The sequence below is a fragment of the Thunnus albacares genome, chromosome 12 (genome assembly GCF_914725855.1).
Source record: "Thunnus albacares chromosome 12, fThuAlb1.1, whole genome shotgun sequence".
Lineage (NCBI taxonomy): Eukaryota > Metazoa > Chordata > Actinopteri > Scombriformes > Scombridae > Thunnus > Thunnus albacares.
The window spans coordinates 11,449,619-11,473,940 of record NC_058117.1 but is presented as its reverse complement, the minus strand read 5'-3'; the positions used below and the strand labels follow the sequence as shown (position 1 = coordinate 11,473,940).

General features: G+C 40.6%; 2 protein-coding genes and 1 long non-coding RNA gene across 6 annotated transcripts in view; 1 reads left to right on the top strand and 2 right to left on the bottom strand.

Annotated features, from left to right (window-relative positions):
- The window catches only part of LOC122993118 (homer protein homolog 3-like), an 18,445-nt gene extending 10,037 nt beyond the window's left edge, over positions 1–8,408 (bottom strand). For all 3 annotated transcript variants that reach the window (XM_044367007.1, XM_044367009.1, XM_044367008.1), the window contains exons 1-5: positions 8,294–8,408; positions 8,047–8,095; positions 2,537–2,693; positions 677–808; positions 426–530 (exon numbers count right to left, since the gene is read on the bottom strand). In XM_044367007.1, coding sequence (XP_044222942.1) covers positions 426–530; positions 677–808; positions 2,537–2,693; positions 8,047–8,069 — 417 coding nt within the window. In that variant the 5' untranslated portion in view covers positions 8,070–8,095; positions 8,294–8,408. The remainder of the gene's footprint in view (positions 1–425; positions 531–676; positions 809–2,536; positions 2,694–8,046; positions 8,096–8,293) is intronic.
- LOC122993128 lies at positions 2,204–11,014 on the top strand. Of its 2 annotated transcripts, none has more exons than XR_006406339.1 (5): positions 2,204–2,346; positions 2,568–2,721; positions 3,318–3,501; positions 7,951–8,057; positions 8,383–11,014. It is a non-coding gene; the product is annotated as an uncharacterized LOC122993128 (long non-coding RNA). The 2 variants fall into 2 exon arrangements; XR_006406338.1 differs by having other exon boundaries at positions 8,376–11,014.
- Positions 9,135–24,322, bottom strand: LOC122993113 (regulator of nonsense transcripts 1-like). The gene is made up of 24 exons (XM_044366996.1): positions 23,962–24,322; positions 23,286–23,422; positions 22,010–22,099; positions 20,895–21,062; positions 20,603–20,783; positions 20,095–20,256; positions 19,697–19,781; positions 19,352–19,450; positions 18,329–18,437; positions 17,841–18,000; positions 17,444–17,562; positions 16,964–17,128; positions 16,501–16,615; positions 16,151–16,294; positions 15,584–15,797; positions 14,393–14,510; positions 14,036–14,192; positions 13,626–13,768; positions 13,318–13,492; positions 13,032–13,113; positions 12,671–12,832; positions 12,282–12,544; positions 11,927–12,049; positions 9,135–11,802 (listed from the first exon to the last, which is right to left on the bottom strand). The coding sequence occupies exons 1-23, from the start codon at positions 24,130–24,132 to the stop codon at positions 11,930–11,932; spliced, it is 3,339 nt and encodes a 1,112-aa protein (XP_044222931.1). The 5' UTR covers positions 24,133–24,322; the 3' UTR covers positions 9,135–11,802; positions 11,927–11,929.

The following is a 24,322-nucleotide window of genomic DNA, read 5'->3' as shown; positions in this document are numbered from 1 at the left end:
GAAAAAACCCTGAGCTGACTACATTTCATCATTACAGCGTTTGAGCCAGAGGCTTCTGGGTAGCAGTGAGTAGAAAATGCAGATGGGGTGCGCTGCTGGGTGGCATGTGGGATAATTTTACCATCGTCCTACTTTTCCCTCACTCTCGCTTCCCTCCGAGAGAAGTGACCCAGCTCATCTTTCTCTCGTCTTTCTTTCCTCTCCTCCTTTGATTCACTCGCATTGGCCCTGTCTAATAGCTGAACTGCTGCGGAGAAACACAGGTGCATTTGTGTAACCTTGGCCTGTGCTCACTGTGTCTCCTCAATCCTAAAATGCCAGTGGATCATGGCAAAGTTTTCACTATTACACTTTGAGCCCGACACCTGCAGAGGCTTGCTCTACTTTAGTTTTTTTTTTTTTTTCCCTGACAGGATGGAGCTCACCTGAGGAGCAGCGATGGTTAGGGCTGTGTTGGCCAGTTCTTTATCCTGCGACTTCTCTCGTGCCAGACGAGCTGCATCTTTCACCTCCTTAAACTTCTCTGAAAACTTTTCAAAAGAGGACAAATGATAAAAATGTTTCAGGTAGAGAAACATAAACAATGCAGCACTTTGGAAATGCGCAATGAGTGAAAAGTTTTTAAATAAAAACACTATTCCTGAAGCATTTATCACTTGACTTCAGGTTATTTTACCTGGTGCAGCTGTTGCTCTGTAGCAAAGCCCAGACCGTAGACAGTGTTGGCCCTGCTGTCGGCCCACTGACCAAACTTCTGGGACGTCTTGGTAAATGTCATGCTGGGTGTGACGGTGCAGTTGATAATCGCCTACAGACACAGAGACAACAGAGGTGATCGTCCCTCCAGGTTTTTATCATATGAACAAAACTGAAGGTTTGTGTATCTGTATTTCAGCAACAGACACATGAAAACAGACGAAACAAAACACTTGCACTGAATAATTAGTATTAGTAGTATTTTTCATTAAACTCCTCATTTTAATTAACATTTCACTTAATGTCAGACACTAAAGACCTATAACAACATCTGTACATAGTGTCATTTTTAATGCTATTTTTTTATTCTTGTGCTGAAAAAAGTGCAAAGATGATAAAATTATGCAAAGTGCAAACAAGTACAAGTAAAGTTTTATAGATTCTACTATACTGATTTTTACTTTTTCTCCATTTTAACATATAAAGAGAAAGTTTATTTAGAGATGCAAAATTTCTGTAATGGACTTTCATCAGTCATCCATGCATCTTTTCTATACATGACTTCATTTTCCTTTGCGCCTGTCTACCTAGTGTGCATTACACAACACTTATTTTTCCATTTTAACAGATGAAAGGTTATCTAACAACGCCACTGTTTTGTAGATAAAGCTTTTTTAATAAGAACGTTCACATTTTCAAATGATGGATTTCTCCTTTTAAAAGGTACACAGCAATCAATGACAGAAAGTACACATCAGAATTTAAATAATTCATTTTTCTATTAATAATTTTGTATGATTATTTGAAAACTGCACTGCACTTCAATGTTTGCTGAAATATGACACAGGAAAAACATCTGTGAAGCGTTCGTTTTCCTCTGGGATTTCTGGCAACTTTTATCAAGCAGCTTCTCCGTTGAGACATGTTTATTCTCTTTTTAGTTGAACATGATCAAAAACCGCAGCTCTGCCACCTCACTTATTGTTCGCAGTAAATTCAGAGCAGAGGCACATTTATAAGATATTCTGGCAAAGAGAATGGGCAGCAGCAAAGATACACATCCACTGGGTTCATCACCTCATTCTCAGGAAAGTGGCTGAACCCCCCCCCCCCAGCAGTCCTATTTGTAAACCTTTTTACGTCATCTCCAGTATTACAATAATGGAGCCGATTTAAAATCCCAGAATTGCAGGGCAGCGGCGGCTTAGGAGGAAGCTTTTTTTCCTCCAACAAATGATTACATGAACCCTGAAGTCTGCGTTTCTGCGGTGACATGTTTGACATAACATGTTGGACGGTGGCGGCGGCAGCAGTGAAGATTACGCTGAAGCCAGACACCAGTCCTGGCAGGATTGGGCTGCTGACCGAACAACTGCCACCCCGCCCCGCACTGCCTTCTGGGAGGCAGAAATGTGGGTCAGACCAGAGGTGTTAAGAAGAGATCAGATAGACCCCCCCCCCCCCCCCCCCCCTCTCCTACGCAGCGCTTGTTGTGGCCTCTTCTTCATAATCTAAATCCACAAGCCAGCCAGAAGCACGACCAGGCTGCTGGTTTGTTGATACAAACTATGACTTTGTTAAGTGCATATTTCTTACAGATTTTGTGGTAGGAGGATGGTTGGTGAAGAGGAAAATCGATGTGATGCTGATGTGAGTCCTGTTTTGTTTGGCCTGTGGCTGTGGCTGCAAATACTGAATAGCCTCTTTTAACGACAAGGCCACCATCTTCACTCCAATCACACAGCATGAAATGTTTCATTATCAAAACTTTGTACACTGTCACTGTTATTATGATCATCATGATTTTTTTTTTTGTCTTTATCATGGTCTTCCACCTCACCTTGGTCCCACCCACGCTGATGATGCGGTAGACATTGCGGTTCGCATCATAAAAGAAGGACACGGAGACGGCATGCTTGCTGGCGGGGATCCAGTTCCTCTTGGTGGTGGGGTCGATCTGGAAAACATGGGCCCGGGCGCTGAAGATCGGCTGCTCCCTGGAGGAAGAAACGCAAAGAGATGATGGTGAGATACTGAACTGCAGGAGATGATTTTATTTAAAGCGGCTGAAAACTTGGTTTCAAATCTTGCATATTTCTCTATAGCCTTATATTAAATATTCAAAATGAAAACAACTGTAAAAGTTCAAGTTTCAAAGAAAAAAAAAACATCCTTGTGTGTTATTTATTAGGAGTTTAAGTCGGATCAGATTTGATTGACAGCAGCCTGCTAACATGAACAAACAACGACAAACTGTCATCACATTTTGATTTAAATATTGATTATTGATAAAGTATGTGACACGAACTTTTTCCAACGAGTTTCAAACCGGAGACCAGAAACAGATTGAGAAAATATTTGATCATTTTAAGGCCTTTAAGGCGTCTAACTTTCCACGCAGGCCCACTCACAATGGTCTATAAAAACTAAATTTCATGTATTCAACCTGCCAAGTTCATTTCATACCCAGCCTTGTGTGAATGTAGCTTAACTTTTTCCATACAGACCCATCATTATACAATCCTGCCTAAACTGTGTCCATCTTTTGCTTGAAAAGGAAATCCTTCATTACTTTCGTAACAGGGCATCCGTCTCTCTCTCTCTCTCTCTCTGCCATTCAGGGACAGATGTTGGAACCATCCTCTGGCTTGCTCCCACACTTTTTCCTGCGTCATTCACCAGCCATACAGAGCTGTGACTTAGCTGGAATATGATGTTGACTAAAACGCTCTGAACCTTCTCCCGAGTCACTCACCCTCCACTCTGCTCCTGCCAGTATTTGCAGAGATGTATCCAGGATACGAGGTAAATATATCAAAGCAACAAAGTCACTAGTGTTGAGGAACCGTTTAGCCACTGTCATGTGGTAGGAATAGCAAGGCTGCTAAAAGAAGACTTCCTTCTTTCTCTTCAGCTGGTGTCAGAGTTTGTTCATTGACAGCACTGAGTATTCCCACACAAAGCACAGTACAGATGACAAAATATGAAACTAAAAGTCAATGTCACTCTGAAAGTCATTCAAGTTAAAGTGCAGGCTGTCAAACTGTTAGTGCCTGTTTTCTTCTTGGTACAAATTCCTATACAAACCAATGCAAAGTGTCTCTATATTAAGATAATAATATACTATTATATTATAATAGTTTCCATTACTGTGACAAACACACCAAAGCAAAGCAGACCAACCACTACTATTGAATCCACCTTCTGGACATGAACTGTCAAGGAAGTGATCTGTATAAGCAGCGTATATATATACGTAACCATGGTAACACACATGCGCATCAGCAAGTAAGTTACATGGATTTTCCCTAAACAATCAGAAAGTGAAAAGCAGTTAAAACAGTGCAGTTTGTGTATTTTAGCAGTTTCTCATTAACAGTGAGTGAAACGTAGCGGTTTCCACCTGTTATTATTCGTAACATGCTACAGGTCCAGTTGTAGTTTTGATTAAAAATATCACAATGAATCATGAATTTCTTCATGAGCTTTTTGAACACCAGAGAAGAAATCAGCAGATAAAGAGCAGCAACGTGCTGCATAACTTTTATAATATTAGATTCTGTTTTTCTCATTATAATGACAAACTGAGCAAATTTTTATTTTTATTTTTTACAGCAATACGCTGTCGTATTAGATTAACATTCAAGGATCAATGAAGTTATTACAATTCATCCTGAGGGGGACATGATTGTCTGTAAAAGATTTCATGGCCGTTCACTAGATGTCAAGACTTTTTGCTCCAATTCACAATTGTGAACTTAGATGTGGCATTTAGTGGCACTAGAGGAAAATGTCTGTACAATTTTTCATGGCAATCTATCAAATAGTTATTAAGATACTATTGTCATCATCATCAACAGGAATCAACAAACACACAAAGTCACTGTGATTAGACTCAAGAAAAGAAGCATTATGACAAGACGCTGCTGTTCTTCAGCCTTATCTTAGCTGCTCGCCTCATCAAAATGTCGCCTGAAAGAGGTGCTGAGTTAAAGTATGAAAATGGCAAAAAACCAGGACACTTCTTCTTCTATGCAGTATTGTAAATTGCTGTGGCTGTTCCCAATAGAACTGTATTATTTTGGCGAGTCATTGTACATTTATATCTGACCCCATTAGTGACACAAAAATCCAATAACGGTCTGTGAGTGTGTGTCTCTCACTCTAAGAGATCATGATATAAAAAAGAAACAACATGATATGGAGTTCATATATAATCTTCAATCACACACACATACACAGTGTTTCAAGGACTGGCTACAAAACAAAGATGTTGATATGAACAGAGGGCATTTCAACGGCCGACTCACTCCAGTCTGATAATAACCCGCGCCATAATTCTCCTTCTCATCTCACAGTAATCCTCCCTTAGCTTCTACAACCACTGTTACTGATCTGATCTGAGGTCTGACCGGGACACGACACTGGGATGAGGGCAGTCTGTTTGAAGCTGGGAGTGAGATTTGTGCTCTGGCTTTCTAGTGATATAATTCAGCCATCATATTAGGATCATTTTAAATTTAAAGTTTATATATAAAGTATATGAACAGACGATTAAAGATAAAGATATAAAGTATCTGCTTAGTACTTCTGATGCTAGTGAAGAGCTGACATACTATTCATTCTCCAAGCTCAAACAAGGACGCAGTACAACTTAAAGCCATCTTAACTATTTAAAGGTGCATTGCAGCAGAGGCTGAGATATCCTGACTTTTACTCCCTAGTATGGGTCAAGCATAAAAAGTGCGGGATACTACAATTCCCAAGATGCAACTCAATAGCATCTTTCATTAGACCCTACCTGTCTGTTAAATGCCCTCATCGTTCAAACTCCATGCTGGAGTTTATAATTCAGGTTTTCTGTCAAATATTTGAAGTCTTAAAGTTGAGATGAAATGAAAAATGCCTTTTTAACCCTTTTAGATCACATCCCCAGTGATATTGTGCAACTATTTTACAATATATGCCAAAAAAATACAAAATCCAATCATGTTTTCCTCCTGTAAAACAAAATATGAGTGTGCTTACGTAGGCTTGAACCGACCAATTTCAACCAATAATATTATGAAATCCATCCACCAATCAATCTTCAACTTTTAGCGGCACAGAGCTAAGACACATTATGACACGCCCACTTTTCAACATTCAAGTCAAATTCCTCCCAACGCTTTGTCCTGCCTGTCTATACAGTTTCACTCGTCATGATGCAGAAATGAGATACTCTTGAAATGCTGTTTCATCTGGACTTGAAGCCTTCCTCAAAATAACCCTGATGATATCATCAGGGTCAGACTTTACAAAGCTCCTCTCAGAGCCACAGAGGACATTTAGACAACTGTTCACAGGTTCACAGTGATACCACTCACCACAAGTAAACGGAATTTGATGTGTTAAATTGGCGTGTCCCTTTAACCGCAGAAGAAATTCAGCTGTTGAATTCAAACTATATATTACTATCAGAGGAAATCACGTAACGTACTGTAAAGAGACAGTATTTTTTTTACTAGAAAATGCAAGGTTTTCCAGGAAAATACAACACGTTTTTTGGACTATAATTAGATCTTCAGCAATTGCTTTCATCATCAATTATTTTCTTAATTAATCGTAATAAAATTTCAGAAAACAGTAAAAAAAAGCTGATCACAATTTCCTGAAGCCCAAGGCGATAACTTCAAATTACTTGTTTTGTACGACCAACAAGAGAAAACCCAAAGATATCCACTTTATAATCATATAACGCAAAGAAAAGCATAAAATCTTCACAACTGGGAAGCTGGAACTAGCTGATGTTCTTAAATGATTAATTAATTATCAAAATAGTTGCCGATTAAAAATTGTTTCTATTTACAATGATGGTTATTTGGCTTGGAAGTCATAGCTTTTTATTTATTACTGTATCACTGTGTTTTGTTGTTCCCACACATGTATGTGGAGCCCATATCACACAGAATGAGGTCAGTGACAGAGACGCCAAACAATAAACAAGATGCACGACAAAGCGTCACTCAGTTCATCGTGCCGTCCAGAAGGGCAGCGGGGAAAATGTCCCCACACTCAGTTATGAAGTCAGTCTTTGACCTTGCCTGAGGTTTAGTGTCTGTGGTCTCCTACTGAATATCAGGCCTCTAACAGGATCCACCAGAGCTACGATCCAACCAGAAATCAAACCTGCAACCTCCTGCAGTGGGGTCGCTGGTGGTTCACAATCAAGACTACATGTTTGAACAGATTGGCTGCCAGTGTGTGTGTTTGTGTGTGTGTGTGTGTGTGTATCGGTCAGCGCTTGCTCTTTCCAGTGTGTGAAAATTATTATTCTGTTAACTGGTCAGCATCTTCAGTCTCTTGACCTTCATCCTCAGCAGATGGATGTGGCCTGCAGGGCTTAATGGGGGTCTCTAAACATAAACAGAGCCTGATAGTGATTGGATGGAGGTCCGGGCTGCACCTCAGGATGAATAACTCCACTAATTCCCACCACAATCTACAGTATCCACAATCTGCTTTACTGGGTTTCTCCTGTCACCCTCTCAACTGATCTTTCTAAATCTTTTATACCACAGCTGTTAAACATTAGAATGACAGATTTATAAACTGATGCAAAGACTCTTCCAATCCTCTATACTGGCTAATGCTAAAAAGAAACAAAGTGGCTGCTTTAAACGATTCACTCTTGAAATAACGCACCTAAAAAGACAGTAAGGCAACAATATCTGATTTCAGCTTGTCTGTAGCAGTTTACGTCTGTCCTACTACTGATTAATACTCCAAATTGTAAATCCTTTTTAACCAAATAATAAAAAAATATGATTACATGGTACTATTGGTGACTAGACACATATTTAACAAAGCAGACAGTGCACTTTCTACAATAATTGGAAAGAAATTACACTAATAATGCCTGCCATGCTCCATTGTACAATCGCTCCTTCCTCCTTTCTTACTTACAACTTGAAAGAGAAACATCCTATAAACGCATTAGTAAGAATTATGGATCAAATAATGTGACGGCCACAGGGAGGAAAAACATTACAGAAGATGATTGCCTTAGATTCATCAAGTCTGAAATCTAGAAATGAATCTGTGTTAGTGCAGAGCTGAAGAGGAAAGCAGAACATTGCTCCAGATGTGCTGCAGAGCAAAACAAAACAAAAAAAAAACCAACAAGAGGAGTGATGCTTCATTTCTGTTGCCTTAATCTAACTTTCTGACTATCCTTTGTTCTGAAAGCAAGGTTTGTTTGTTTTTTATTTGCAGGTGTTTGGCATCCCAAGGTCACAAGTACAAGAAATGAAAATGTCACATGGAAAAAAAGAAATAACAAGGACAAGCTCAGGTTCAAGATGTACTTACCTTTCTCTGTGGTGAGGATACATCTTACAAGGAGACTGAGGCTTCTTTTCTACAAAAAAAAAAAAAGAAAAAAAAGAAAGAAAGAGTTGAAGCAGTGCATCCATTAACCCAACAAGTATTTGCACTGGGGCCAAATTCAAACAAAAAATGGTTAGAAGAGTTTGTTCAGCTCATTAACAGCAAACTATTTGCTCTTAATTTTCACTTTGAGCCTGATTAATTGTTCTCCTGAAGCAGCCTCACTCACCCCATGTCGGTGTGAAACCTTCTTGTGTTGTTTCTGAGATGAATTCCGCGCTGAAAGTGCCGCTGTCTCCTCTTTCTCTGAGCTTCCAGATGCTTTATTCTCCAGAGGGGGGGTCGTTCACTGCAAGGCGCCACACCACAGCCTGCTGCAGCACCGCGCTGCTTGCCCTGGTCACCGGAGTCCGGCCGGACACCTCTGCGGAGCTCGGAGAGTCAAAGCCCGGCGGAGGCAGAGCTGCTGACCTCGATGACTGAAGTGACCGCAGTCCCGTCTGTGTGCATTTTGCGGCAGTGATGAAACAGCTGCTACTTCTTTATTTCTTTCTTTCTTTCCTCTCTCTAACCCCGTCCTGGTGGTCGGAGCTCAGCTTTCCTCTCTCCAGTTTTCAGCTCTTCATCCAGCCGGCTGCTCGCATTCAACAGTCTGACACAGCCGGCAGCAGAGTACCACCTGCTGGCTCTACGGGCTCCGAGCACCGGCTGCAGCTGTATGTGGCAGCGAGGCAGAGAAACTGTGTCAACCTGCCTGCAGCCAATGAGCCTGCATGTGTGCATACTGCCAACTGGATCTTATAGGTCTGCTTGTTGCTGCCAGTTTAAAGGCTTAATGAAATATCGTCCCGAAGGAAAAGTCATGACCTGAAAAAGACGCCTTAAGTTAGTTATGTTGCAGCTTTTTCAGGGACTATAGTTGTAATAGAACAAGAGTTGTTCTGGCATGCCCTCACATAGATTAAAATAAAGCTTCACATATTAATAAATAGGCAGTGTGTCAATCTATCTGCGTGATGAGTAAAGAAAAAGTATTTTCACCCACAAGAGAAATAAAACAGTGAAGTCACTTAGGGGAGCAAAAAGAAGCAAACTTTAATTTTCCAGGATTATTAACAGGAGAATATTTGTGAGCATAATTTTCATAACTGTCAACCTCAATTAGTGGGCAGAAAAAACAAAATGGAGCAGCCATGTGGCCAACACAAAACTTCTTCATCTTTATTTTCAGAATTTTCACTTCTGAACAGCAATAAAGCCAAATAAAGATGATCACAGCAACAAATATAGAGGAAAACATCCAACTCAAAAAGTTACCGTCTAGTCATAGGACATGCAAAAACTATATGTGTTGGTAAAAGATAAGTTTCCTTAAAATATGACATTTTTAATAATTAGACCTGAAATATGTCAGTGATCAGGTGCAGATAGCATGTAATGGTGTCCACATCCAGACAGGATGTTACATAAAATAACAGCACAGAAATAAACAATGTTAAAGTTCAACAACTCTAATATCTACAGATACTGTAATTCATACAGAAAGGGAATATAAATATCAGTTTGATGTCCTGTGAAGGATGGAGATGCAACTATTGCACAGTTATTACAGTTAGAGTTGACTGTAAAATGACCTATAACGGCTAGTAATTCATTATTGTGGGAAGATGAACATGGAATTTATGACATGTTTTACATAAACATTCAAATCCTTGTGGCTTCTTTCTGACTTTGGCAGTCTGAGCACTTTTAGCAGGTGTGCTCTGTGAAACTGATGGATGAAACAAACATTTTAGGGGAATATCTAAAGTATTTTAGGGTCAGAGTGAAGGTGGCTGCATTCTTGACAACCACTACTGTTTTTTGATGATGACTAGATATTTCAGTCAAAAGTTTGGATCACAAGGAAAGCTTCTGCTTCCTGATCCAATACTGATGAAAACAAGCTGCGTGGAAACTTCACAAGTGTCCTTCCAAAGAATGTGAGATGAGAACAACACATGCACACAGTACAGAAACACAAAGTTTACCAAAGTTACGAAACTAACTAACTGTTGTGTCTTTGATGTGACGCACTACTACTTGTGACAGTTTTACTCATTTCTATAAGTTCAAGATTGTATGACAACAAAGAACAAAAACTAGAGGAAGAAAAGGTGAAAGGGCATTTTCTAGAATCTACAGCCTAAACAAAAATTACATTGTGTCTAAATAATTTGATATTTTTGTGCCAAATGTAGTGCACATACATCATATAACCTCTGAACTGGTAATCAGTGGACTTTCCAAAATGCATCTTTCACCACAGTCCAACACGGTGAAATCTATCACCAAGTTTGGTTCAAAGATGGGAAAAATCGTACTAAAGCACTTCAAGTTTTCATCATTCTTTGTAGTGGGTGGTTTTATCAGGTGCTTCACACTCAACTGACAGAAAAACTCATCATAAAGAAATGATGTCATTGTTTACATGCTTATTGACTTGTGACTTTTTGGGGAGTACTGCCCTCTTGATTTGGCTTATTAGATGCATTTAGCTCTTTATGCTGATGATGATCCGTCTCTGCTAGCTCTACAGGCTTCAGGGTCAACAGTGAATCAGGAATGAGGCAAAAAAAATGACAGCTTCATTCTGTTATAAGCAGGTTATGATGCTTATCTTTCACTCTTTTGTACTACTGAAAAGATATATTTAGAAGAGCAAAAACAAAATTGTCTCACTAGCTGCAGATCCTTGGAACACACCTCCTCAGGTCTGGAGACAAAACTGTTTTTTTTTTTTGTTTTTTTTTAAAATATATTTTCAAGAGCTAATTCCACCACTTGTTCTTTGCAGACCACCTTGAGAAAGACAGCCCACTACACTAGCTTACATCACTGAAAACCTCAATGAAAACAGCCTTTTTTTTTCTTTTTTTTTTTTAAAGAAAACTTTCCAACTCAAAGCTGAGAAAAAAAGTGAATGATCTGTGCCTATGTGATCCTCAAATTTCATTTGATCTCTTTGAGGCACAACACCACAAGCACTTTTGAGTTCACTCGAATAGCCAGTGTGTTCACACTCTCCTCTCCCAGATGCTTAGATGTGACCAAACGCAGAGCCTCGATTCAAGCTTTGAGTTTTAAAAAGTTGCCATATCAACTGCTTCAAGAGTTGTGTCCCCTGTTTGTTTTCTCTCTCTCTCTCTCTCTCCAAGTCACAGAAGACATCCTGTTGAGTTAGCTTGGAGGACATATGTGTGAGACACCTCTTCTCCATCTTTCTCAGCTTTTGGAGCAAGATTTCCAACCATACTGCCTGGAGATCCCCGAGGGTTCAGGGGCATACGAGGGACCAGATGACACAGTTGCCCCCCTCCCCCCTTCCCCTCTCCAGAATCGTTTGAACCTTCCACCCTCCTTGACCTGTCGAAGGTCTCGCCTCTCCAACTGCGCTGCTCCGTCGACGACAGCTTTCTCCTTCGCCATGTCTTCGCGTGTGAGCAGCAGTGCCTTCGCTCCTCCACCAGCCTCCCACTCTTTCTCTCTTGCTCTCTTCCTGTCCAGCTCTACTCCCATTTTTGCTCTCACTCTTGTGATTGGTTGGTTTCTCACGGTCTCTCTCCTGTTACTTTCACACAGTGGTGCTTCGGTTGTAGCAGTGGAAAACGGGTATCCATGTTTGTTCTTTTTTGTTATTACCCAGATTAAAATACCAATGAACTAAGCTTAACACAGGCCTAGCTCCTTTCAGGCAACCTGTAAGACAAAGAAACAAATATATACTGTTATTTGAGGAAATATTCATTTATCATTTCAAAATATTACAAGATGCTTTTCATCAGTTGTTATTTTTGCTTTAGTCTACTGTGGAATTGCTTACAGTCTAGTACTGGGACAGTCCAGTCACACCACCGTGTTGGTAGGCCCGCTCCCCCTGGTAGGTGGAGTCCTGGGACAAAGCCACATCAATCTGGGACTTGAACTCATCTCCTAGGTAACTGTCCTATAATGGGACAAACAAAAAAGTGGAAGAGACCAGTCAACAGATATTCCTTCATTCCTTTCCAGTCGTAAAATGAGTAAGCCTTTTAAGACAAGATGAAGTTTGTACTTGAAAAGGAAAGCTGGACAAACATTTGGAATATATGTGCAAGCAGCCCTGGCGTTGGGTAGTAACTGTTATAAATAAACAGACCACAAACAGTTTACACAATGAGACAGCACAATGAACAAACCTGTGAGAGTTCAGGCTGGGAGAGCCCAGGCTGGCTCATCTGTGACGGCTGGCTCATGTTGATATAGCCCTGGGTCAGAGGCCCCTGGGAGAAGGGCTGGGAGCCCAGGTCCTGGCTGGCCTGGCTGCCACTCATATGGCCTCCATGCTGTCCTCCATTCCCTCCACTGTGGTTCCCCATGTTGCCGCGGTTTCTTTGACGGCCACCTCTAGTGCCACCACCTCCTCCGCTGCCTGCCTTGCCTTTCATACCGCCACCACGACCTGCAGAGAAATTAAGTTCAGTAACACAATTTAGAAAGTGTTTCACCGCAGCTCTAACTGAAGAATATGTAAGCTTTTAAGAACTATATTCTCAGCCGGGCTCTTACAGCTTCCTCTCTGTCTCACCTGCTGTGGGTCCGTTGACCTGTCCCATGTACCCAGGTGGAGGTATGGGGGGCATCACTAGGTTGAAGGGGATAGGGATGTTCATGGAAGTCATGGGACTAGGGCCTGTGCCAATCATACCAATCTGGTCGTGGGTCTGGAAATACATGTTGGATGTACGCCCTGCAGAGAAAATATACTCTCTTTTAAATTGTTTGGCTGTATGAGGAGCTCGTCTTGTCACAGGTGAACTTAGAAAACACATCAAACCTGTCTGCAATAAACTAGCAAAGTCAATATATTCAATATCTTCAGGGGGTTTATTAGTAAAAAATTGTGTAACATTAAGGGAAGTTTGTGTGTTGTATGAAGAACCACTCACCGTTGCTGCTGCGATCGTAAACAGATCCAGGAATGAGGGCCTCCCTGGCATCATACATGGCTGTGCTCATGAATCGACCCCCCTGTAAAAGCACAAAACAAGCAACGCTAATTTACAAGACGTCATTATTCTTCAGATTCATTGAGGCCTGTTTTCGGTAAACTCCTCATCCTAGGTGCATGAGTAAATTAGGAATCGCATCCCAAGTCCTTCCCATGTCCCACTGGCAATCTGTATGCTGTGTATAAAATACACACAGTCACACACACACATATACTAAACTCACAGGGTTTATGGTGTTGACCAGCTTGCGAGGCTTGCTGAATTGCATGAGGCTCTCCCTCAGGTTGTTCAGGGGGCCTTCGACCAGGACCTTCTGTTCCTTGTAGTAGTTCAACAGGTGGTTCCACAGGGGCTGCTTGGACAGGGCCTTGGGGTTTCCCACAATGATCACACCATACCTACATGATAGAAGAAGATTATAATTATTATCAATGACTTAATGATTGAAAGTTATAAGTAGTCATCATAGTGATGGTACCAAGCTAATGTTAGGGACAAAAATCCCACAGAGGATCAAAGGTGTTGTTGTACCTGGCCCTTGTGAGTGCCACATTGAGACGACGTGGATCATTGAGGAAGCCGATGCCCTGGTGCTCATTGGCCCTCACACAGGACAAGATGATGAAGTCTTTCTCTCTACCTTGGAAAGCATCCACACTGGCGATCTCCACCTCCTGCACAAACAGTGAAGAGAAATTTGTGGATGACTCAGCATTTAGGATAATATATTTATTGATTGTGAGAAATATTTTGGTTGTACTTTCATCACAAATTAAAAAAAATAAGATAAATGACCACACAGACTACAGGTTTTTGAGGCTAATTTAACCTTTTAATCTATACCTAACATCTCAATGGATTTCAGGAAATGAAACGATGATGATGATGTGTTTAAGTGCACAATTTGCACATTTAAAATGAAAAAATATTTGTCACTATACCTGGTACAGTTTGGTATGGAGGGAGCCGCTGAACTGCATGTACTGGACCAGGTAAGACCTCTGTCCCTCATAAGGGGTGATGATGCCGATCTGATCGGGTTTTGCTCCGGCCTTCAGCAACCTGGTGGTTATTTTCTCCACATTGGCTGCCTCAGTTCTGCATAAACAAGAAGGATGACATGAGACAGAGAACAATTATTTATGTTAACATGTTACAGAACTTAATTATGTTTGACTGACAGTACACACATTGATGTGATGTCACTGCAAAGTGCCACATTCAGGCATATGGCTTAATATGAAATGGAGGGAAAAACATAAATATTACGTCAACATAATGATAAAGCAAGTTGAAACCTGTTGAGATATGATGTTCCAGAGCTGGCGATTTCCTCTTGGCCTTGGGTGACATAAAAGAACATCGGCTTGTCAGGCTGCGGCCACTGGAAGTCAAAGCCTTTCTTCACACGGTCCCCTGCAGAGAGACAAAACAAACATAACTCAGGACTGGTGATGAATAGAAAAGTAGACCAACTAAAGTGGAATAAGCCTGGATCAGCTACAGGCTTTATGTGCATTTATCTACCTATTACAGACTGGTGACAAATTAAAGGAAAAACCAACATAAAATGTCTTAGTAAGGTGTTGGGTCACCACGTGCCACCAGAACAGCTTCAATGTGCCTTGGCATTGATTCTACAGTCTATGAACTCTCCTGGAGGGATGAACACCATTCATTTAACTGCACTGTCTAACACGTAGGTCCAAAATCTCCCATAGGTGTTCAACTGGGTTGAGGTGTGGTGACTGTGAAGGCCACAGCATATGATTCACATCATTTTCATACTCATCAAACCATTCAGTGACCCCTCATGCCCTATGGATGGGGGCATTGACATCCTGGAAGAGACCACTCCCATCAGGATAGAAATGTTTCATCACAGGATAAGGGTGATGACTCAGAACAACTTTGTATTGATTTGCAGTGACTCTTCCAAGTGGACCCAAGCCATGCCAGCAAAATGCCCCCCAAAGCATAACAGAGCCACCAGATCCCCTCACTGTAGGGGTCAAACATTCAGGCCTGTACCGGTTTTTCTTTTAATTTGTCACCTGTCTGTTTGTGCAACTATGTGCATTATGACTGCTTCAAGAATTATTACAGATACATTTTTAAAAAGAGGTTGAAATACAGATAAACCAAACCTACAACAACAAACAGTGCTTTAAATACCACTAAGGTGATACAAACAAGAAACTGTAAAACAGAAAGAGAGCTGCATGCAGGAGATGTGAGGTAACTTGGTCTCATGTGTTCTTCCCAAATTTTCAAAGTGGATTTATAACGGTTTATAAGATCTGACAGGATCACTGGACAGTAAAGTCCTTTTTTAAATTGTCAACTGTGTGGGGAAAGCAGTCAAGGAAAAGTAAGGCAGCGGCATCATGTTATTAAGTTGCAGGAATGTAGAGGGCAGTTTCAAAAGGGGAAAGCCATAATTGAACATCACAAAATTAGATTTCAAACAAAGTTTCTTTTTGTCTCACCGGCAGTGACTCCGTTCTGCAGGGAGCCCTCATAGAAGATGTTGGAGGGGAAGGCGCTGAGGGCCGGGTGCATGCGGTACTGGACCTGCAAACGAATTGGCCGGATCCCCAAAACTACCAGACGCTCAAACAGAGACTGGGAAAGACCTGCTTTAGCTGCCTTCTTACACATCACCACAGGGCCCAGCTGGCAGTGGTCACCCACCAGGATCAGCTACAAAGAAAACACATCATTAAAAGGTTAAGAGGAAAAATGATCAAGACAAAAAAACTGGGGTATAACAGCACTTTTTCCATCATGATAAAGCTTATAATTAATGGAATAATAGACTTAAGTGGATGAACATTAATGTGATATTAACCCCGTCAAAGACAAAAGATGCTTCCTTAGATACATAAAGACATAACTCAAACAAGAAGGAACTGAGCTGCTTTAATTCTCACCAAAATCTCCACAATACATTAAAATAACCAGTAGTGCTAATAAGGTTGTTAATATTAATGCACTAATTTGTTAATATTTCTATATCAATTTACTTGGTTTCAGAAATATCCCTGTGCCCTTACCTGCTTGGCCCCCAGGACGACAGGCACCATGCACTCGGGTTCAGTGGCCTGGGTGCTCTCATCAATCAGGATTGATCTAAACTGCATCTTGGCCAGGCGAGGATCCCCCGCCCCGACACAAGTGCAGCAGATCACATCTGCATTCTGGAAAAGAGGGAAAAAATAAAATAGATAAAAGCATTTTCATAACACAGTTTCAGTGGGCCTGTATGAGTTAGAATAACAAATCATTAGATGTTTAATGACCTTTATATCTTAGTTGATGTACAACTTTGTGACTAGAACTGTCAGAAACAGATAAATAAAACATTTATCAGCACTTGTGGGTTCAGTGACACCAGTCTTCATACCATAAGCAGCTCCCTCTCAGCAGTGCGTCTCAGAGCCCTGTAGCGCTTCTCGTCTGAGGAGGACAGCTCTCCAGTCTCGTCCTTCAGCTGTTGGAGCTTCTGAAGTTCTGGCATACTGTGGGCAGAAATCATTTCAACACAGTTGGAGATCAGTGTTGTGCAAATATTCATCAGTAACAGATTGTATTACTAAGGGGGGTCTGGATTCATTTTATTCCACCAGTGACTATATTTGTACTTCCTGGATTTCCCTTTGTTGCTACATAATGTTAACTCCAGCCAATGCTGCTCAGTAACATTATTTTATAATTTTAAGTTATAAATCAGTGCTGGGACAACCTAGCACCTTGTAGTTTTTTAAGACGCATCTGATTTAAGAAGTGAACACAAGTTCACCACACACATAAAAAGGTAAGTTGTCCTTTTAAAGAACTACTTTTGATAATAGCTGGTCATGTGTTACCTGTCCATGTTGCGGGTCTGGTTATGCAGAGCCAGGAAGGACACAGGAGAGTCGATGGCCTCCCTGCTCTTGGCACACAGCCTCACCACTTTAAGTCCAGTCTGGTGGATCTTCTCTGTCAGCTGGTCAACGGCAATGTTACTGGGAGCACACACCAGCACCGGCCTGGAGGGACACAAGTTACAGTACTGTCTTAGGCAAAATAACATGTAGCCAACTCATTCTTCAACAAGAAAATCAGTTAATCAAGACATGTTTAAATATGTTAGTTGTAATAAATTACCTTTCAATGAAAAACTTACAACTTACAATTATATCCTAAAAGCCAGATGTTCCATTTAATGTTGAATAAATACTCACATTCAAACTAAATACCAATAATTAAATATCATAACTTAGTTGCACAAATATTGTCCCAGACTGTACATACAAAGTAAACACACATTGACAAAAAAGTCAAAATATTTGTATGTGTCTTACCCGTTGCCCTGTCTAGCCAGGTGATACACGATAGTGGCAGAAGTCACTGTCTTCCCTGTGCCAGGAGGACCCTGGATCAGACTGAGGGGACGCTGCAGCACCGTCTTTACAGCATACACCTGCATTACAAATTACAATTACAAAGCCCATCCATGTGAACCCTGGGAGGCCTAGTCCTAGGAAGCCTCATGCAGTCACTATACAAGCATAAGTTCACATCCCTTAGATTTACCCCAAGATGTGTGATTTTGTGTGATTTAAGTGAACTCAATCTTTACACTGTGTGTCATCTCTGTCATGTTGTGTGTGTTGTTGTAATGAAGGGTATAACTTCTCTGATAATGTATTACCAAAGTCTATAAATAACATCGTTTGAGTTGTCTTCTCTCTAACTTACCTGGGAGTGATTGAGGTCAGGTAGTCCCTGGGCAGTGAAGCGTTTGGGCAGCTGACACTTGATGACCACGTCCTCTACCTCATGTCCCAGCAGTTTGTGGTAGATGTAACCAGACACTGACGTCTCATCCACAGCAAATGTCTTCAGGGCACTCTGCATCCTGGATGAAGAAGACAGAAATATTGAGATAATGTTCTGCACTAAATCTGACTCATCTTTCAGTAGGTTAAAGTAACACATTCATACAATTTAGTGAAACACCAAAACTTCTTCAAAGTTGGCTGAATATGTGGAATGGAATACTTTGCAGTTCAAGTACACTTTAGCTCCCGCTTACACTAAATCATTAACTAACCTTTTGACATGAAAAAAGATTACATTTACGTAACGGATACATAAAGTACAAAGCCAAAGATTGTTTTTTTTCATAATTAATGGGCAGATATCAAAGCAAGAGACAAGAACAAGTGTGTGGCTGTTTTGATTACCTGTCAAAGGAAGTGGACTTCCACACAAAGTCGACCTGAAAGTTGTGCGGGATCTCCACTGGAGCCCCGGCACTGCTCCTCAGCTCTATGGCGATCTCATCACCATAGTCTGGTACAGTGAGTGAAGGAAGAGGCAAAACATTTGACCATATAACTGTAGTTATTCTAACAAATTATTCTGCTATGACAATATGCCTGGTCTCTAGTCTGCTTCATTTAACCATACCTTTAAGTCAAATATTTAAAAAGGTGCTGTCAGTAACATTTTATTGCAATCAATACCGTTACTCATCTGTTACCTGAATGGCTGCTGACATGTCAAGCTTTAGAAACAGATAAGAGCCTCTGCATTTGGTTTTGCTTCATTTGTGCAGCGTTTGTAAGGTGGAGAGAGTGTTGGAATCTGGAAACTTTTCCACACAGACGCAGGGCTGACATTATATTTATTAGACAACTTATGTAGCGCCTAAGAAGCTAACATTATCTGCATAAGATAATGTACTAGCCATTTGTCAATTTATACAGGAATCAAGTACACAGATTGATCTTTGAACATCAGGCAGGCAAATGTATGTTTTTACTGCTAGCTCAGTGTAGCACCACCTCATCTCAGTCACTTTGTACTTCATGGTGGAGTTATTGATATTTTTCAGAATAACATTTATAAACGGTGGGTTAACACACTAACAATAGTTCTGATATATAGCCACGGGTCTTATTACTGGAGTACTGTTACCAGTTAACTAAAAGATGGTAAGCTGTAGAAGCCAAATCTAAATATAGAACTTGCTTTAAAAACCAGTGGGGACTTAGGATGAGGACACAAGTCTGCAGATGTTATTGTAGTTTCACACGTCTGCCACTAGATGTTGTTAAAGATCCATATTTTACTGACAGCACATGAGCAAACGACAAATTTAGAGGCCAACATGCCAGTGACAAACTTTTTTTAATACCCATATACATTACGGGTATTTGGTTTCATGTTAGATATTATCTGTATTTTAACTGTTATAAGGATACTATCAGGGACTTTGATGACATGTCCAATGCCTTTCCATGGAGGAGCCAGGTCTCCTTTGTACCTCAGGCAAATTTCATCTCCCTGCATCAGTCGCATATCTGAAGGACAGCACATAAGACAGACACAAAAGAAAATAACTTTGTGTAAATACGCAACAGTGCATGGTGTAAAGATACCAAAGCAACAGTTTCAGAATAATTAATATCAAAATAAATGTAAAGAACATAAAATTGGAATATTTGTTTTTTTACACCAAGAAGAATGCAAAGTAAGAATAACATGAAAAATACACTTCTTAGATATAATGATGATGCTAAACTTGAAGTGCAACCACAAATAAATACCTGAGTCTGTCTTGGGGAGGGTGAAATAAGCAATCCTCTTTTTGTTCAGACCCAAGTCCCATCTGACCGTAATGTTGTCTTGAGTCTGTTAAGAAGCAACAATAAAAATATGTTTAACACTGAAAGGTCAGCAGAAATTTCCTGTTGTCAAAATTACTATGGACAATAAAAAAAAACTTTAAAATAATTTTATTACATAATTAAAATACAACATGCATGACTGTAACAGCTTCCCTTTACATGCAGTGTGATAAAAAACACCCAACTAGAGCTTAAAGGATTTGTTCATTATTTTAATCCACATGAAAAGAATTGATCGCTATTTTGATAACTAATAATGATTTAACTTATTTATCAAGTAAAAATAATAAACATGAGGCATTATTTAAATGAAGGACCTGGGACTCTTTGAGTTTCTTATCATAATCAGCCTCCAGCTTCACCAGAGGACCAAAGATGTTCTGGTATTGGTAGGCATCCTCATAGCGGAGCAGGACGTGTTGGGGCTCCTCATCCACACCAGGCTTCTCCAGGTCCTCCAAGGTTGCTGTAGGATTTTCCTGCCAAGCAGAAACACAAACACACAAACGAACAAACACACAAACGAACAATGAGTGACAGATTAAGATGAAGATATAAAAACAAAATAGAGTGATATGAGAGTTGAGTGTTTTCTGTCAAAATGCTCAAAAAAAATAGGAACTTAGGCGTTGAAACTGATACTGAACGGAGAGTAATGGCTCAGAAAACACCAGCAGTAGAGTTATTTGCATCACACCCAACTGTATGAATACATCGGGTGAACAATATAGATAAGCCTTCGCTGAAATTCAAGTTATGTGGGTTCAAAATATTTACATATAGTTATGGGTGTGTGCAAACACCTGACAGCTGCACTGAAAGTACCTTCCAGAGTTCCTCGAGCTTGTTGATCTGCTGAGCAGTGATCTGGCGGGCCCTGAGCTGCTCCTGCTCTGACGGGATTTTGACCAGCCAGGACAGGAAGCAGCGGTCCTGAATGAGAGGCTGCCACTGCGAGCTGTCCCAGTTGATGTCTTTCAAGCTGCTCTGGCTGGCGCATGGCTGCCTGTGGTACGACAAAAGCAAAAATGGCAAACGCTAGGAAATTCTATATTCATTTTGATTACCCTCATCAACAGGGAGATCAGGGTGATCAGCTACATAAAAGCACCTTTACCTGCACAGTAACACCACTACTGAGTCGGCCTTTGCAGGGATGAAGCCCAGCAGGAAGACGTTGCGACAGCCACAGTTGTAGCACTCCAGCACAGTTTCCCCCAGAGGGCCGTCTTTATGCAGGGTCACCTCCTTGGACTTTGCTCTTACCAGATGGTTTACAATGTGGCTAAAAGTTAAGAGAATGACAATTAATGCACCAGGAGGAGAAAGTGAAAAAGACTACAGACCCGTGTTCAGTGAGGATGTACTGTACACTATTGATTCACCTACAATCAACATGTCTTGATTTATTTTATTTTATTCAGACTCGATCAAAATCAAACATCACTACAAGAAGAATTCAGCAAAAAATATTTCTAAGATGCACTGAGGAGTTACGATGAAAACTGATGACCCCAGAAACCAAAGATGTTAGTCATCGGCTACACTGATATAACGTAATGCATTTTTGATAGCTTTTGATATTTTGTCAAATATGTGTTTAGTAAAACAGTTTTAAATACAGAGGCCCATCAAAGGTCTATCACATAGCAACTAGCAAGACAAGTTCAACAAAAGTTTAAGTGGTGTTAATGGGTTCACATCATTGTCAACTGTGTTATTGTGTGTTTATTGCCTTGAGCTATCCAGCTACAGTCACGCATAACCTGTACATGATTGATTCCTTCTAACGATGCCTGAAAGTTCAGCTACTGTATTAACCCCATCAGACAGAAGAGGAAACCTTGTGAATATAGATGACATTTCTCTGATTTGGGAAAAGAAGAATATCTTGGTAATGTTTTACCTATTAAAGAAACATGTGGCTACTTTAAATTACGATTTCAAAGACATAACTTTGGATTTGAGTAGCTTTATATTAGTCTAGGAGGCTCTTTAAAGTCAGTAAACATAAGTATATTAAATTATATTTTTAACTACATATCCAAATAATAACTACACATTTATAACCAAGGCCTCTGAACACAGCAGGAACTCATTATTACAGTCATAGTGTACTGTACTCCTGCTATAAGGATATGGTATCTGTGAAATGATTCTTCCCCAGTTAATGTAGCTAAGTGCATCACCAGGTAGGGTCAATAAGAAAACGGAGAAGTCACTATATCTTACCTGCCAGATGTGTTTCCACGGCCGTTGCAGAACCACTTCTTGCTGGTGTTGCAGTAGACCACACAGGCTGGATCATGAATCCCACAGTAACTAAAATAAACAAGAGTCATAATTGAACCTGTTATCATATCATATCATGCTTCAGAGACCAAAACAAGAAAAATAAGCAAATATATGCGTGATAAATTGTCACCAGCTTGATTCAAAATGGATTTATTTCAGATTATGCTACACAATTTTTGGTGCCACAAATCTGTGCAACTAAAGTAGTGCAGCAGTCCAGTTTATAGTATCTTTATAGCTGACTACAGCTGCAGCTCATGCACAGTACAGTGATTTTTCATTTCCCATTTTCAGGATTTAACAAACCAGAGTGACTTACACTTGCTGGAATATAATTTAAGAAACTGAATATGCATATTAATGTAAACAATTCGAAAAACTGTCAGTGTTTTACAAAGAATTTGACAATTTTTGAGAAAATCTTCCTTTTGTTCCCTAAGGAAATAATGTACCCAGATTGCCTCTAAATTTTAATTAACATGCCACTTGGTTCACTAAAATACACACTTACTGAGTTGTCACATAGCCTGTCAGATAGTAGTGAACTAGCTGCATGCCTAAATTGCCTAAATCACAATGTCTGGATTGTAAATTGCTGATGTGTATCAAAGTTCCCGCCTGATTATTTGTTTTCCAAATATGAAAACATTGGAAGGAAGAGGGTGGAACATTATAAACAAAATTGAGGCTCTCATTCTGTCCAACAAACTTTGTTTTCACAGCAAATTATCTCACACTGAGTATTTATCTTATCTAGCTGAGAAATGGGAGTATCTGACGTGCCAGACATCCCCAACTGGACTTTTTATGGCACAGCCAAACTACTAACAGCTAATTTAGAGTTAGGCAGTACATGAGCTGTGATTTGAGCAGAACAGCACTGCTGAAGATTATGTGCCATCTGCAAAATAGGGAGGGTTGTGCGTGTTGCACATCAAGGACAGCATTTGAGAATGAGTCCCAAAGGACACAGAGACCACCTTAGATACTGGTTTGAACATGCAATTTTATCCCATTTTAACCAGTGAAGTGAAGTGGACAAGATGAATCTAATATAAACCAAATATAAAGTCTGTGTGGATATGTGGTATGGCATTAGAAGCGTAAATATTCCCTGAATTAAATTACGTGATTTAATAAGTGACTATTTATATAATAAGTTTCCCACTCTGTTGACAGCCACAGCACCAGTCACATCAGTCTTGTCATTTACCTGCAGGCATGCACAGGAAGATCCTTGGTATAGTAGGTGTCCTCCTCATCCTCCTCAAAGTTCAACTCCGCCAACAACTGACTGGCTTTAACCACAGGGTCGTCTCCATTCTGCAACACCCCGTCAGGACCATTAACCTGAGGAGACAGATGTGCAAAATCATGAAAATGAACTGAAAGTTTATGTCAACCCCATAGAGAGTGAAAGCGTTCTGTTTCAGGATTACAAATAAAGCCTTACATGGTCATATATTTCACTTGGAGTCCGACAGTCTGGCTGTCATATCAATGTTGCTGACAGCAACATCAAAGCCTGTGTACATGTATCTAACAGCTAGCGCTGATTGTATTTAACTGACCTTTGTGATTGTTGCTATTAGTAATGGATACTGTAAGTATTTAGTACATTTCAGTTCTAGTAAGTATAAATATGGGCATTCATGACCGCACTGGCACGCTGACAAATCCCTGCTACTCTTATTTGTACGGCAATAAAGTCCTAAATCTTGACATGGTAGCTATTCTCGGCATGCTAACTCTGCTAGCTCGCTAGCTAGCATGCTAGCCAATTAGCGGGATAAAAGCATGGTAACGGATGGAAGGCGTCATCATGCTAACCAGCTACCGTTGGCTAATTCACATTTTGTCAACACAGTTGATATTTTTGACTCATGAACCTGGCTGTCCAGCTGACTCTGGGTTTGGCCCTGGGTCTGGGTCTGGCTCGGCAGGGTGAAGTCGGTGAAGTCGTACTCGGAGCCCTGGGTGTCCGCTCCCAGCAGCTCGGCTTCCTCGGTGTCCAGGAACGTTAGAGTCTGCGAACTCGGCCCGTACGCCTCGACACTCATGTTTTTTTGCCTTCTTGTTAACGATATTTTAATAAATATTTCACAAAATGTCGCTATTCAAGAAAATAACGAATAACGGAGGCAGAGTATTAATGGGAAAACGAGAAACAGGAGGTAAGAGAGAGCTACAGAGAGCCTCGACTGCGGCCGCGTTCCGTTTGTCTTTTCCCCCCGCTCGTCCCCTCTCCTC